This window comes from Phalangium opilio, unplaced genomic scaffold (genome assembly GCF_054372755.1).
Source record: "Phalangium opilio isolate 3A_F unplaced genomic scaffold, DU_Popi_V2 ptg000113l_1, whole genome shotgun sequence".
Lineage (NCBI taxonomy): Eukaryota > Metazoa > Arthropoda > Arachnida > Opiliones > Phalangiidae > Phalangium > Phalangium opilio.
The window spans coordinates 8953831-8967257 of NW_028324209.1; the positions used below are offsets into that span (position 1 = coordinate 8953831).

The 13427-nt window shown below is 37.1% G+C and overlaps 1 protein-coding gene and 1 long non-coding RNA gene across 3 annotated transcripts in view; one reads left to right on the plus strand and one right to left on the minus strand.

Annotated features, from left to right (window-relative positions):
- The window catches only part of LOC149623795 (uncharacterized), a 58681-nt gene that overhangs the window by 26940 nt on the left and 18314 nt on the right, over positions 1-13427 (minus strand). The gene's annotated exons all lie outside the window — the stretch shown is intronic.
- LOC149623810 (uncharacterized) overlaps positions 4295-13427 on the plus strand; it is a 35959-nt gene continuing 26826 nt past the window's right edge. Inside the window, exon 1 of one of the 2 annotated variants that reach the window (XM_089853055.1) lies at positions 4295-6274. In XM_089853055.1, coding sequence (XP_089709181.1) covers positions 5596-6274 — 679 coding nt within the window. In that variant the 5' untranslated portion in view covers positions 4295-5595. The remainder of the gene's footprint in view (positions 6275-13427) is intronic. The other variant, XM_089853056.1, reaches the window with a different exon arrangement.

Consider the following 13427-nt stretch of genomic DNA (forward strand, 5'->3'; position numbering starts at 1 on the left):
TGACAGGCCAGGCTGATGAATGGAAAAACGCGACGACGCTATTATTTAAGGGTGGTCGTCGGCCCCCTTCTGGCTTTCTTGCCGCGCGTTGCCTAAAGCTACTATTACCGCCCAAGTGTATATATAGGACATTTGGCCATAGGGATGGGTGCGGTGGCTAGTATGGGGCGAAAACTTCTTACACCATCTCAGGAAGGAGTGTGGTGTGGTGTGGCGGACCATAGTGGGTGCAGGGGGTATATCGGTTTCTTGAGTGGCCGCTATTTAAGCATGGCTTTGTCGGAAAAAGTCCTTTACTAGCTGCTCCTAGCTCTCTTTAACCATAGCGTCTGTACCTTCCCTCACCCTCTCCACCCCAATTCCCGGAATATCGGTCCTGATTTCATTGGAGCCTGGCAGTCTGACCTTGTCATATTTTGAAAAAATAATCATCTAAACGATAGACTGCAATTGCAGGAAGTGACGTAATAAACCGGATGAAGATTAAAGAGATAAGATTAAATAAAAACTGTTCTTGACTCAGGTTGCTTAATCTCTCCATTAGCCAAATGTACGTTCCAATGTTAAGACTAATTAAGTTTTGTAAATATTTCAGGGTTAATGATAATTTCCATTAAAAAGTTAATTAAGAAAGATGTCGGCATAGTATCCGGTTTAATGAATTTTTGGCAAGTGTTCGAACCCTCGTCAGGCATTCACAGAAACCACGCGGATAATTAAAAACTCCTAATTAAATAAATAATCGAGGAAAGCTTATGAAAACATGAAAAGAATACGGAAATAGAAAGAAATTGTTAATATTCCCTGAATGTTGGGTCTTTTCTCGAATAAAAGCAATACGAATAAAGCCCTGACGGAATCGAGCAGCGAGCAGCACCGGGGTGAACTACACTTTTATTCCGAACACACTAAAGTCTAGAAAACGGGAGCCTTCCTTATCCTCGACACCACCACCAGATGTCTCTAAAAGAGACAGCCTTGGCCCATCAAAGCACCATTAAGGGGGTACAGCCCCTCGCGTGAAAATAGGGGGGTTGCGGATTTTGGCGCGAATTCTCGGGGATGACCTATCACCTCCTACACACCATGACACAACAATGAAGGAGATGCTAAGCCTCGGCGACGGTTCACTGTCTCAAGGATCGTTCCCATCCCATGGTTCTACCCAAAAGAGGAGGAGGGAGAAATAGGTATACAGGTTGGCGCAGAAACGCGCGGCGTGACCAGGTTGCTCGCCTAACACACCATCATTCGCTCATTAGCAACCATTGTGAACCTTAAGGGGGAAGGAAGATAGCCGAGGCTTAGCTCCAATCTCTTCAAACCCACCCTTTTCTCTCCACGACAAGACCGCCCGCTCATTGTTTTAAACTTTAGCCGACTCCATTGTTCTAGCATTACCCAAAAGGCAAGAATCCGCTACTGGAAGAGCTACCCAGAACCCAGGGAACCCAGGATATCGGTTTGATACCAAAATTTATACGGAAGGAAGAAAGCTACATCGCTTTGCCCTATTCCCCCCCCCCCTCATCACCAAAAGGATCATGGGATAGGATAGAAAAGAGGGAGGGTGTCGTATGAACATGGAGGATGGAGATTGTCTACAATAGGATGTGTTTTTACATTATTTTCATTGCTATTAAATTAGTTTTGTTTGGCTATGTAATAAAAAATATAATACAGAAAAGCCAACTTACAGGGGTCCAAGTTTCTATGTTATTTCCCATAGCCCCTGTAGAAATGTTTTACCCGGCGAACACCGGTGCTTGGGGGAAAGCTACCCACCAGGCGCTTAGTCGAAAAATTGGTTTATGAAATAAAATGTAAATACTTAATATTTTCTTGAAATAACCCTTCCTTTAGAACATAAGAGTTTAAGATGAAATTAAATTCAACTTCGTAAATAAAATATCTTTTATAAAACTGCATAATAAATCATAGCGAGAAACTCTAAGCATTTGAACTTTCGGTAAAAATCGCTTCCAGGGTACAAACTTCGTATTATTCTTAGCTGAAGAGAAACTTTTCTTGTTTCAGCTGGATTTTGAGTGAAAGGGGAGGGGCAAGATGTTTAGCGGCGTCTCGCTATAGCTCGAGCTGTAACAGTTTTAAAAGCGAATTTCCCGTTCGTCCATCCCTCTTAGCTTAAAACTCCCCAAAGACAAACGACAGCACCTGGCAGATTGATTTGTCGATAATACTTTTAAAGAGGACTTGATAGGCGCTGCCCGTCAAGGGTGCTCCGTTCTTGAGCCTGCTCTCCCGAGCCATAGATGGATGGATGGGGGTGGATGCTATAGGAGAAAATATATATTGGAGGATACTTTTAAAGCGGAAAAAGTTTTGAACTTTCGCATCGTACGCGACGCGACCATCACAGTAATGAGTTTTAAAAATTTTATACCAAGCTTAGGGGGATCTCTAGAGTGAACACCCTGACCCCCCCTCTCCTTCGAAATCTTTGCATTATACATAGAAGACGTCGCAAAGATGGGAAGTTTTTTTTTTCAGCATTTTTTTTATTTTGAGTGATGCCTCTATGTTCTTTAAAAATTCAGAGAGAAGGGGTTTGGGCTGCAGTTTTCTGAATGAATTTTTAATATAGTTGAATTTAATTTAGGGGGTGGTGATTAATCAGGTCCTAATTTTCACTGGGGTTAGGAATGTTTATTTTTATTTATTTATTTTTTAAGTGATGAAGTCACTGGTTTTTCATAAGATTTATAAGATTTCTAAACCAAAATATTGTTATTTGTTTTCAAACGCTTGTGTATTACAAGACGTATTAGCCTTCAATGGTCTTCAATCTATTATTATTATTAGTGAGTAGGGGGGGCTCGCGCCCTAGCACCGATGCCACAGGCATATTGTGCACCCTCGTGTTCAGGCCTTGAATAGACCCGTGGCCACAGCGTAGCGAAGAATTCGCTCCACCGTTCAATCTAAGAACATAAGTGTACTTATTGCGTATATTGGTAAAGTAAAGCTAATTACTTCACCACATGTGTGGGCATGGCTATTCCCATGTTTCAGGTGACAATCAATGTTAGGGAGCCCATATCTCTATGTAACTAAATGTTAAAAACCCCATGCTTATTTGATACACTTCCAACTCAGTTTGACCATAATAACACACCCTTTAAATTTAAAACAGACTTATCAGAAACACCCTGTACACTAAAAAGAAAGAATTATTAAAATTATCCATACATGTTTTGACCTTGTAAAAAGGGGCGTCCTCAAAACAAGAGAGGCATAAAACTAACACCGTTCAGAACATAACACGTTTCTTATTAAAAAGCTCCATAAAAATTATAAAACCAGTTTTATAATTGTAATAAATCTGAATCCAATTTTTAATTTTCACACCCCATGTAGATAGACCGTAAAATAAAATATGAGAAAAAAAACTGACCTGTTATAACTGAACCTTCTTAAAAATATTATATAATAACAAAGAAGAATTGAAAAAGAAAATGTGCTTTCCCCCACCTAAATATAGTAAACTATAATTAATTCTAAAGCTAGTTAAGACAAACGCGAGGCTGCTGCATGCTGCAATAAGCGCATCTACAATTTTAATGAAAAGGAAGCTTGAAATATATTTTTTTTTGGGTATAAATCGCCGTAGGCAGAAACATGATCAGTCTTATACATGGCGAAAAAAAAAATAAAAAAAAAACCTTAATAATGTTGTCAGAATTTTTATATTTTGTTATCAAGCCTCTTTATCTAATATGTCTTCCCCTTATATATTACGCTATAGTATTTAATTTCTTATGGCAAGAATTGAAGATCTATTCCACACCCCATCACGATGATGCTAAACGCGGTACTGCCAGAGCTAGAGCTTAGAATTATAAAGGCTTTCATGCCATGCTTTATATGTAATATATTTTTTCGGCTGCAATTATATATGGTTATAATAATTAGAGGTTTATAATTATAATGTGCATGTGGTGCGGTGTGGTGTGGTCGAGTTGAATTTCTTAAAATTTAGCAACTAAATTTGGCGAATAATGATTTAAATTTTATCAATACTCCCGTTGAAGATAAACTAGTTTGTTATTTCCAAGTTAAAAAATTGCTTAATTTATGCCTAGATCTTGAACAAAGGTCAAAAATTGAAGTTTACCCCATAAATCGCGAGGTTACTAAGGGCCTTACATGGAAAAATACCTTTTAATTGATTTCCTACGATTTATTTCGATAGAAAATAGCATTTAAACTAACGTTGATAATCTAGTTATTTAATACTTTGGTAGGGACATATAACATTTGATAAAAACAGGTTTTCCTATACTACTGTAAACATCTGCTCTGTATAAGGAATTGCATGACATAGTGCAAATTTCATCAAACAGTCTGAGGCGAGCTCTAACGCCCGACTGTTCTCTGGACTGAAATCTCAATCTCAATTCAGGGAAACGCAACCGCGAATGTACAAAGATGGATAGGATAGGTGGGCAGTTTAAACAAGGAAGGAGAAATGAGAGAGAGAAAACGGATAGAGAGATAAAGCTCGGTGGTATTTAAGGGGGGGGATCGAGCCTGGAAGAGCGAAACTCCGAACTCGGCAAAATGGGCGGGAGTCGCGCATAATACGGCCTAGCCCGCAATTTCCTCCAACCAATGAGACGTTGACCCGCGAAAACGTCGAGTTTCAACCCCCCTTCCTTACATTTTGCCGCGGGTCTTACATTCATAGGGAGTTTTGGGTGCGAATCACGCGGGCCTTTTTTATAATAGAGGTTTCCTTCCTATTTTATTTTCTCCCGATGGCCGATGGTGGCGCGCGCTTACGGATCTTCTTACACTTTATTTCCCGCCAAATACGAGAAGATGGAGAAGCGCTGGCGGGCGCGTGCGGAAAGGAGCGAGAGAGGAGGAGAGAGAGTGGATAGCGCGCGCTAGAAAAAGAGCGGAAAATAAAATCATCCCCATGATCCGTAGTAGTAGGTATAGTGACGATATAAACGGGAGAGTTTCATCGCGTTCAGTGAGTGGTCCGGTCAAAAGTATATTTTTATCGCGCCCAATGCAGACTAGAGACTAGAGCATCGGGAAAAATCAGAAGCTCCGGAGGAAAAGCGATATAACTGATCCAGCGCGCGAGAGCCGAGAGAGAGAGAAAAAGACCAAGGGGGTTGGGATATTTTCTATCCAGCATCTTTTAGGGGCCAAGGGGGCGCGCGGTGAGAAAACCGATGACGATAATAGCGTTAAAAGACGAGGCGAGACTGTTAAGGTACCCCCCACCATCATCATCGGCCGTCGCAGCCACTAAAAGGGGGAGGAATCGGTCCAGACAAGGGGGGAGTGTAAATATCCATCGGAAAAGGGGGTCGGAATAAACACCGCATCCCATTTTGAATTTTCCTATCGTACGATATCGTAAAGGTATCTAGTTTCAGTGGTAGTGTGACATGGTGCGACGAAAAAGCTTAAACAACGATGTGCAGAATGATTCTCATTAAGCTATTATAAGACGCGTGTATAATTCATAGCCTTTTCCTATTTACGGATGGTCAGACTTAAATACCCCTTTTATAAGACGGATTCGAAATAAGACGGACCCAAGGCGGACACGTCCGGATGAAGGTTTCACTAAGTCCTCCACTCTTATCGGAGGCGATACCGGCCGCGTGGAACTATCACCAACACGGGCAAGTTATGTATCCGGCCCAAGCCTACCCGCAAGCCGCGACCTTCCTTAGATGTCCCAGCGGCGGTCCCCCTCCTTTACATCCGGCCTCCTCGGGACCGGGTAACCCGTCACCCGCCACTAGTCCTCCCGCATCCGGGACGGGTACGCCGGGTACCCCTCCAGTTTCTACGTCGTCTTCGTTCCTGGTTGAAAACTTACTACGGGACCGGGCAGCTACCCTTTTAGCCCGGCCCGTACCCTTTAACGCCACCGGAGGAGGTAGCGGCAATTGTCCGGATTGCTGCGGCTCTTGTTCCCATCGGGATCAGCAGCCTCCTTCGACGGGAGGATCGTCTTCGCCGTCGAGTCCTCGAAGGACACCGCCGAACGCGAACGTAGCTGCCGCGGCAGCCGCCGCGATTATGGCCGGAATGCCCGCTAATAACAACGCGATGAACAACAATAATAATAGTAATAAACTACACCCGAGATCGTCCCCGGATGAAAATATCAGTGGAGGGACCAACGTCGGACCTTTTCTCAAATTTGGGGTCAGTGCCATATTGGCCGCTGACAATAGGAGCAGCTATTTTAACAGCAAACCGCACGTGATTATGTCCAGCGCCGGTAAGTACAAACCCCCTTTTTTGGTCCCCACATTAAATACGCGATGCAATGTAACTTAATAACTTAAGAGGCAATCAATTAAGCTTTGTTGATACAAGTCGTTTCAACTATCCGTTAATTAAAGCATCCCTACCGCCAAAACAAATTAAGTCTTTATAAAGATTGAATTTCTCCATTAAATTAAATAACGTTTGAAAAGATACCGACGGAACCTTTTAAAATGTCATTAGTAAATTAAAACATTTGTTATTATAACAAAATGAGACTAAAATCTAGATGGCCCAGGCATGGTTCGAAATAACCCAGCCCACATGGTTTTATTGGGTTTCTGCATTTAGCAGTTGCGTGAATTATTGTAATAATAATTTAAAAGTCTCTGATTAATTAAAATAACCATTAAATGTTTTGTCAAAATGATAAATACTAAACTTTTGAAGTTCAAACAATAAAATCAGCTTAAATGTCTTTAAAAAGGAGCGATTTTAGCATTGAAATTAATCGAAATAGAATATTTAATTTAGAGATATGTTTCATTGAGCTTTTTTTATAACGAATAAAACCCAATATAACCCATGGGTTTTTATGATCTGTGTTTTGGAACCCATATACTCTAATTTTACGATTTTATCACAGCAATTTAAATCTGAATTAAATTCCTAAAATATATTTCTTTGAGCTAAAGTTATGGGGTTTTATAGGTAAGCGCGTATCACGCGGTAAAACATTTCAAGATGAATAAATTAAGAATTAAATTAAGATCATGATACGATATTAATAAAAGACTTAAATTAAAATGAACATCCCCTCAGTACAAATCAGTACAAGTATCTCAACAAAAGAAGAAGCCGAAAAAAAGAGAAAGATTCATCCGGTATTCATATTGCATAGTACCATCTAATTTGTCACTAATAAATTGATTTTAAATCAAAAAGATTCGATGGACCTTTTTTTCTCTTATTGGACCCTTAAGGGTTTCTAATTTTTAAGCGTGCATGCATGCTTAAGACGCAGTTACACAAGCGCGGTCTTTAAAATCAACTTTTGATATAAAAAAGGCTATATTATATACCGATTTTTATTAGGGGAAGGGTAGGGGGAGGGGGGAGGGGGGGGTAAAACTATATAAATTTAAAAGGAATTACATATAAGCTATATTTTATTATCGCCACCGGGCGCTATATCTTCTCTAAATATACGGACAAATTATTTCATGAATTATGCATCAATTTCGCGACGATATAAAATAATATATATATTTTTTTTTACTCGCAAGTACATCGCCGATATTGAAACAAATTAATCTAATATAGAGATAATATAACGTTGTTGGAATAATAATTAAAACACATTTTTTTAGAACTTTTGGTAAATTATATGGGTTTATAGTAAAAACAATGAAATTGAATCAAAAACGATCAGAGTTGAAGCTTGATAAAGCAATTAAACTCATTCTAAAAACGCTCGTGGTTTCTTAAATTCGATACGTATAATAGGAGATATATTTGAGGTCAAAGATCACGCCATATAATATGGCAAAATTCAACCGAGACATTTTGGAGCGCTGCAGCATCTTTCAAGTAATTCTTTTAAACATAAACCAAATATTTAGATAGAATTGGCTATTTTGTAATTTTAATTCAAAATGTTTCCCTGTAAAACCTTCCAGTATTCAAAATACTGTTTCAACCGAGACATTTTGGCACGCTGCAGCATCTTTCGAGTAATTCTTTTAAACATTTAGATCGACTTGGCTATTTTGTAATTTAAATTCAAATTGTTTTCTATAAAACTTTGCAGTATTCAAAATTCTGATAAACGCAAGTACAATATGATAAGTTTCGAGCTCCACGCGTTCGTTTAGTTCTTGTTATTATAACTGGGATTCAGAGTTATTGAACTGTACAGGGTGGTAGAAAAAGGGGGCGCAGACAGAGAAGTACAGTGCTTTACTGTACTTAGTTACTACCATGCACCATTTTTGGAGCAATATCTATACATAGTTTAACACACATCTTTGATGATAAAATTTTCAATTTAATTAAACTTTTCCTAAAGGTGCGGATGTTAAAAAACTTAAAACGAATTTATTATCCACGCCTAAGTTGATACGTATCTCATTGCAATATTTTTTAAACTAACAAAAAAAAAAAAAAAAAAAAAAATCAGCCCACCTCATATAATTCGATCATAAAAACCCTGAAAATACCAACATGTCCATGAATCCATGAAATATCGGCATACCTCCCAAAATATGGATATAAATCAAGCAGTATTTAAAAAGTCGAATCCTTAAATACCATACCTTTAAAAAAGAAAACCACGCGGTAATTAACGCAACAAGAAACAGGGTACAAAATTAGTACGAAAGTTAAGCCTAAAACAAAATATAACCTTATAGCTGCTATATAAAACCCCGAAAATTTACGAGTGTCCAATTAAAATTCATTCCACCTGTAATTAATCCTATATATACGTAAGACCATGGAATAAATTTTTTTTTCTTTATATACGAGGTAACAAACTAAAAATAATTTTATATCGTATTAACTTCATCATAGTGTAATTTGAAGTGTATTAAATGGAAGATATAAAAGCTGCATAGTGTTTGGTACCATCCTTTCATGGAACAACTAAGGGAGATGGAAAGGGAGCCTAATGTTTAAACGCCCGTCCTCATCCAAAAGCACATGCTTTTTCGTTTCCCCCAACGGGAGGCATGGAAACGTTCGTGTGCACCGTTTTCACGCATCTATTTTATATGCTATTTAATTATCCGTCAGTATTTTAAGCTTTATAATTGAAATTTTTAGAGACCAAGGCTTAGAAAGAACACATTACGGAGGAACTGAGTAAGGACGGAAAAATCCTCGTGGATATTAATTGAAAGAAATTTACAATTTTAATTTCAAGTTAAAAGACATAAATAAAGCTTAAATGGTGAAACAGACCGCCAACTCTTACCGCGAGAAAACATCAACAACTAAGCCTTTGTGGCTGTGTAGGGCTTACATTTTTAATCTCACCTGAGACAGATAACTTCAGAGTAAATTTGAATGTATCTCAGGCTTTGGTATAGTTGTGCTAAGTAAACATTATTAGCGACTCAAAGGATGGATGTTACGCTGCAATAGTATTCCCACGTGACCCTGCTTCATTGCCATAGAGGCCCCGAAATCCATTCGGCCTTTGCATCTCCCCTAGTTTTTCCATGAACCTAGGCCCTAGCAGGCTAGCATACTTTATTGCAAAAATTTCGTCTGCTAATTTTTGTTCTAACACGGATGAAATTTAAAGAGCGTACTCTTGCATTTTTATTCGTGGATTAGTTTACTCGAAAATAAAATAGCTTTAAAGTCCTTTATAGTATGTCATCAAAGACAAATATGACCGGCTTGAGAATCGTGAAACCTTACTTAATTTGCATAAAACAACCCACTCCTAAGTCTTCTTTTACGTTGGGTGACATTTTGCGCAAGTCACAAGTATTACTTATGTGGGAATATACATTTTGTGCCAGAATTGTTTTTCATTCTCTTTTAACTTTTTTTCAAAAGAGCTAATAAAATAATGAATATTAATTTCAAATTAAAACTAGTAGGTTCCTGAAAGTTATATATATTACCAGAGGTGGATTATATTACTCGTTCATATATTCTTTAATATTGTAGATAGATATTCAGTTCCAATATATAAGATTTATATAACGAAAAAATTATATCATGAACATTGTTTATCGATTGGAGAATGATGTAATTCAGACAATTTACGCGTTTTAAATTTCAAGGCAGACACAAAATTAATTAAAACCTTCCCAAATTTTTAATTTAGGCAATTATAATCGGCAATTATTCCGAATTTTGGTGCTCCGGGAAATTAAGAAAGAGATATTACGACTTTAATGTATTTTATCCGCGCTTGGTGAGAAGTTCAATTAAGCATCGAATGTTCCCTTTCATGTTTCTATATAGGAATTTAATTATTACTTCCATTAATATAACTGATTAATGGCTATAACTTTAAATTGATTTACTTCTGGTATTAGATATCAAACGCGGCGTTTTCTCATAGACTCATTAAATATGGAACTCGCGTGCATTTTTTTCTACTCTATAAAGTTAGGAGGCGCGTTTCTGGCGCTTCCCCGAAATTTTTAGGCGAAAAGCAGCCGAAAAGTTCCAAAAAAAAGTGTTCTTTTTTAGTTAATAGCCATGAGGCAGGTATATAAAAAAAGGTTAGAAGCGGATTTTTAACACGTCGCTCGGCGCTAATTGCAGCCCCCTTTTTCAAGTACCAAAAAAAAGAGGCATACCCACCCCCTTTTTTCGTGCATTTAAGTAAGAAACAACCGTAAGATTAAAACAACTTACGAGAGGCTTACTTTAGCTCTCTATTTAAGCGTTAAGTTATAAAAATTAAAAACTAAAACTAGTTTTTTGACCTTATAATGTTTTAAGTTTAATTTTTAGGGATATGAAAATGTGTTCTATCAAATTTCAAGGGAAATTGAAACGGTCGATTTTTTAATTTTATTCAAAGGATCACGTGTATTGAATTGTATAGCCAATCAGAACCTATATGAACGATAACTAATTTATCTTTTAAAGTACAATTAATACATCCGAAGAACTAATTGTATAATACGCTACATCAACTCCCTAACTGGTAAACACGCATGCGCAACGGCCAAAGCTAAAGTGTAAAAGTAAGCTACTTTCAAACCAGCAAACAAAAAGCTGAAGTGACGTCAAAATTCGGGAAACTCTATTTATAATCAAGCCATAGTTCAGTTTCACTTTTCTCTCACCATGTTTAACAAATATTCGAGGAAATTGGCGCTAGTTACGTTAAAAACCAGCGCAGCCTGGTCAATACCATAATTTTCTTTTTTTTTTGCGACCAAAAATTGAAACACCAATAGAATTATCCAGAAAATGAAAATTATTATTAACATTTATGATATTTATAAATCTTCCATTGAATACCCACTCTTCAATTGAATTAAACTCTATATTAAACTTCATTCTACCTTTAAAGATGCTGAGTACTAATTTATAGATCAGCTTTTCAGGCAGCTATGTACTTTTTAAAAAGCGTTTAAATTTTAGTTAGTTTGACACTCGGGGGCCCTTACAGCAGCTAATACAAATAACAAACTTTCTCTCAATAATTATAACTTATAGATCTTTTTGGCTTTAACAAGGGTGTTGATTGATCGCCTTCCTATAGGGATAAAAATTATCTCGTTAATTATAAAAAAGCCAATAGCTGATCGTACAGTGCACATACCAGATGCCACGTCGAGCAGGCTATGATTTAATTGCTATGGTTACGAAATATATTAGTATCTAAGAACCGGGGAGGGAAGCATATGGGAGGGAGGGGGAATTAAGATTAAAATCGTTCCATCTCCGTTAAAAAAATAAAATTAAAACTTGGGCATATAATTAAAGAATTAAATATATCTAAGTTTGACTTGTTTGCCAAAAAAAATGAAGTGACGAAATAGTTAATTTCAAAAATTAAGACGTATATTGTCATGATGATTGAAAGAGCTGCTGTTTTCTAAAATCACGAATGATAGCTCGGTTAATTTTGGTTTAAATTTCTCTAATTAAGAAATAATTTTAAGGTTTTCTGCCCCCCAATTTTCTTTTATTTTTCCTATGAAACCTCAATCAAATTGGCACTAATATTTTTGTGGTTCTTTTGATAATATAATTAATAGAAAAATAATAATCACATCAAAAATTGAGGTTATTAAAATTATATCGAATTAAAAGCCCCCTGTAGCGCGATTCTTTTACACAACACATCTAAAACCAGGGACCGAGCATCAAAAGATCGTCAAATCACCAACCAATAAACAAAAGCCCCTTTTACAATATAACCCCATTTACTTCAAAAATTTTGGGTGATGTCGCACGCTTGGAAAATTTCTTTCAAAGCTTTTCATTTTTCAAAAAATCATCAAAAACCTGGAAGATCCCGAATTTCCTCAAGTTATCTCTCAACTCTTTCAAATTTAAAAACATAATGACTAGTCCAGCCAGCCCTATTGGAACGTTAATAACCCCCCTCCAAAAAAGCATAGAATAATACTACAAACAAAAAGGCTGATGATGTAGGGTGCCTATTCATCCCTAGTGAAGCTCAAGATCAAAAGATGATCAGCGCAAAGAATGCCGAAACCCTTTTTCTTTACAAGAGATGATACCGCATCCCAAAGTCACGATCGCGTTCTTTAGAAACCCAACACCAAATATTACGGGGATTTAGCTTTGAAATGTAGTAAAACCTGGATGTTGAAAACATCTTCCAAGGCTATAATAGACCATCAATCCGTCTTTGAATTTTTCCCTTTTTAAAAGAGAGCAGTATAGGGGATGATGGAGGCATCATTTTGCCCTACATAAAATTCATAAGATTGGGATCGTATCGGCTGGTTATACAGAATTTGGGGGCGATGCCAATGAAAACTCATAAACTTCTCGTACGTCGATTTGAAGAAGCTTAGTATATAGCTAGTTTCGCATTCAATCCCTTTTCATCTTCTTCTTCTTATTTCTTTAGCCCTCCTCCTTCTTCTCTTTTCAAATTACGTAAATGGAGATGATGGGTTGGATATTCGTGTTAAATTAAGGTCGTCATCATTTTCGTCTTCATTTGAAGGAATACGTTTAGGCCACTCCTTTTATTTTCAATGCGGTAATTTGATGGTAAAACGTGTGAGATTTTAAAGATGAGAGCGTCTGCGGGTATACAGTTTTATGAAGAAGATGGGCCGAAATATAAGAGCTACTTTCTTATGTTTTATACATAGGGCTATTTAAGAGTAATTTCCCTGATATAATCCAAGCCTTATTCATACCTGAAAAACATCTTGTTTTTATTTTAAATATTTTAATATTTTAATATTTAAAGGTTCAATAATTTGGGAATGTTTTCGGTTAATTTTCGCGCGTGGTTTTAATTAAGTACTGTTTTGGGTCACGTGATGAATGGCGTATTATGATTGGCGGAAAATGTCTAGAAGTATACGGGAAATATTTGTTTTTCTTTTAAATATTTTAATATTTAAAGGTTCAGTAATTTGGGAATTTTCGGTTAATTTTTACTGTTTAGGTCACGTGATGAATGGCGGAAAAAGTCCACA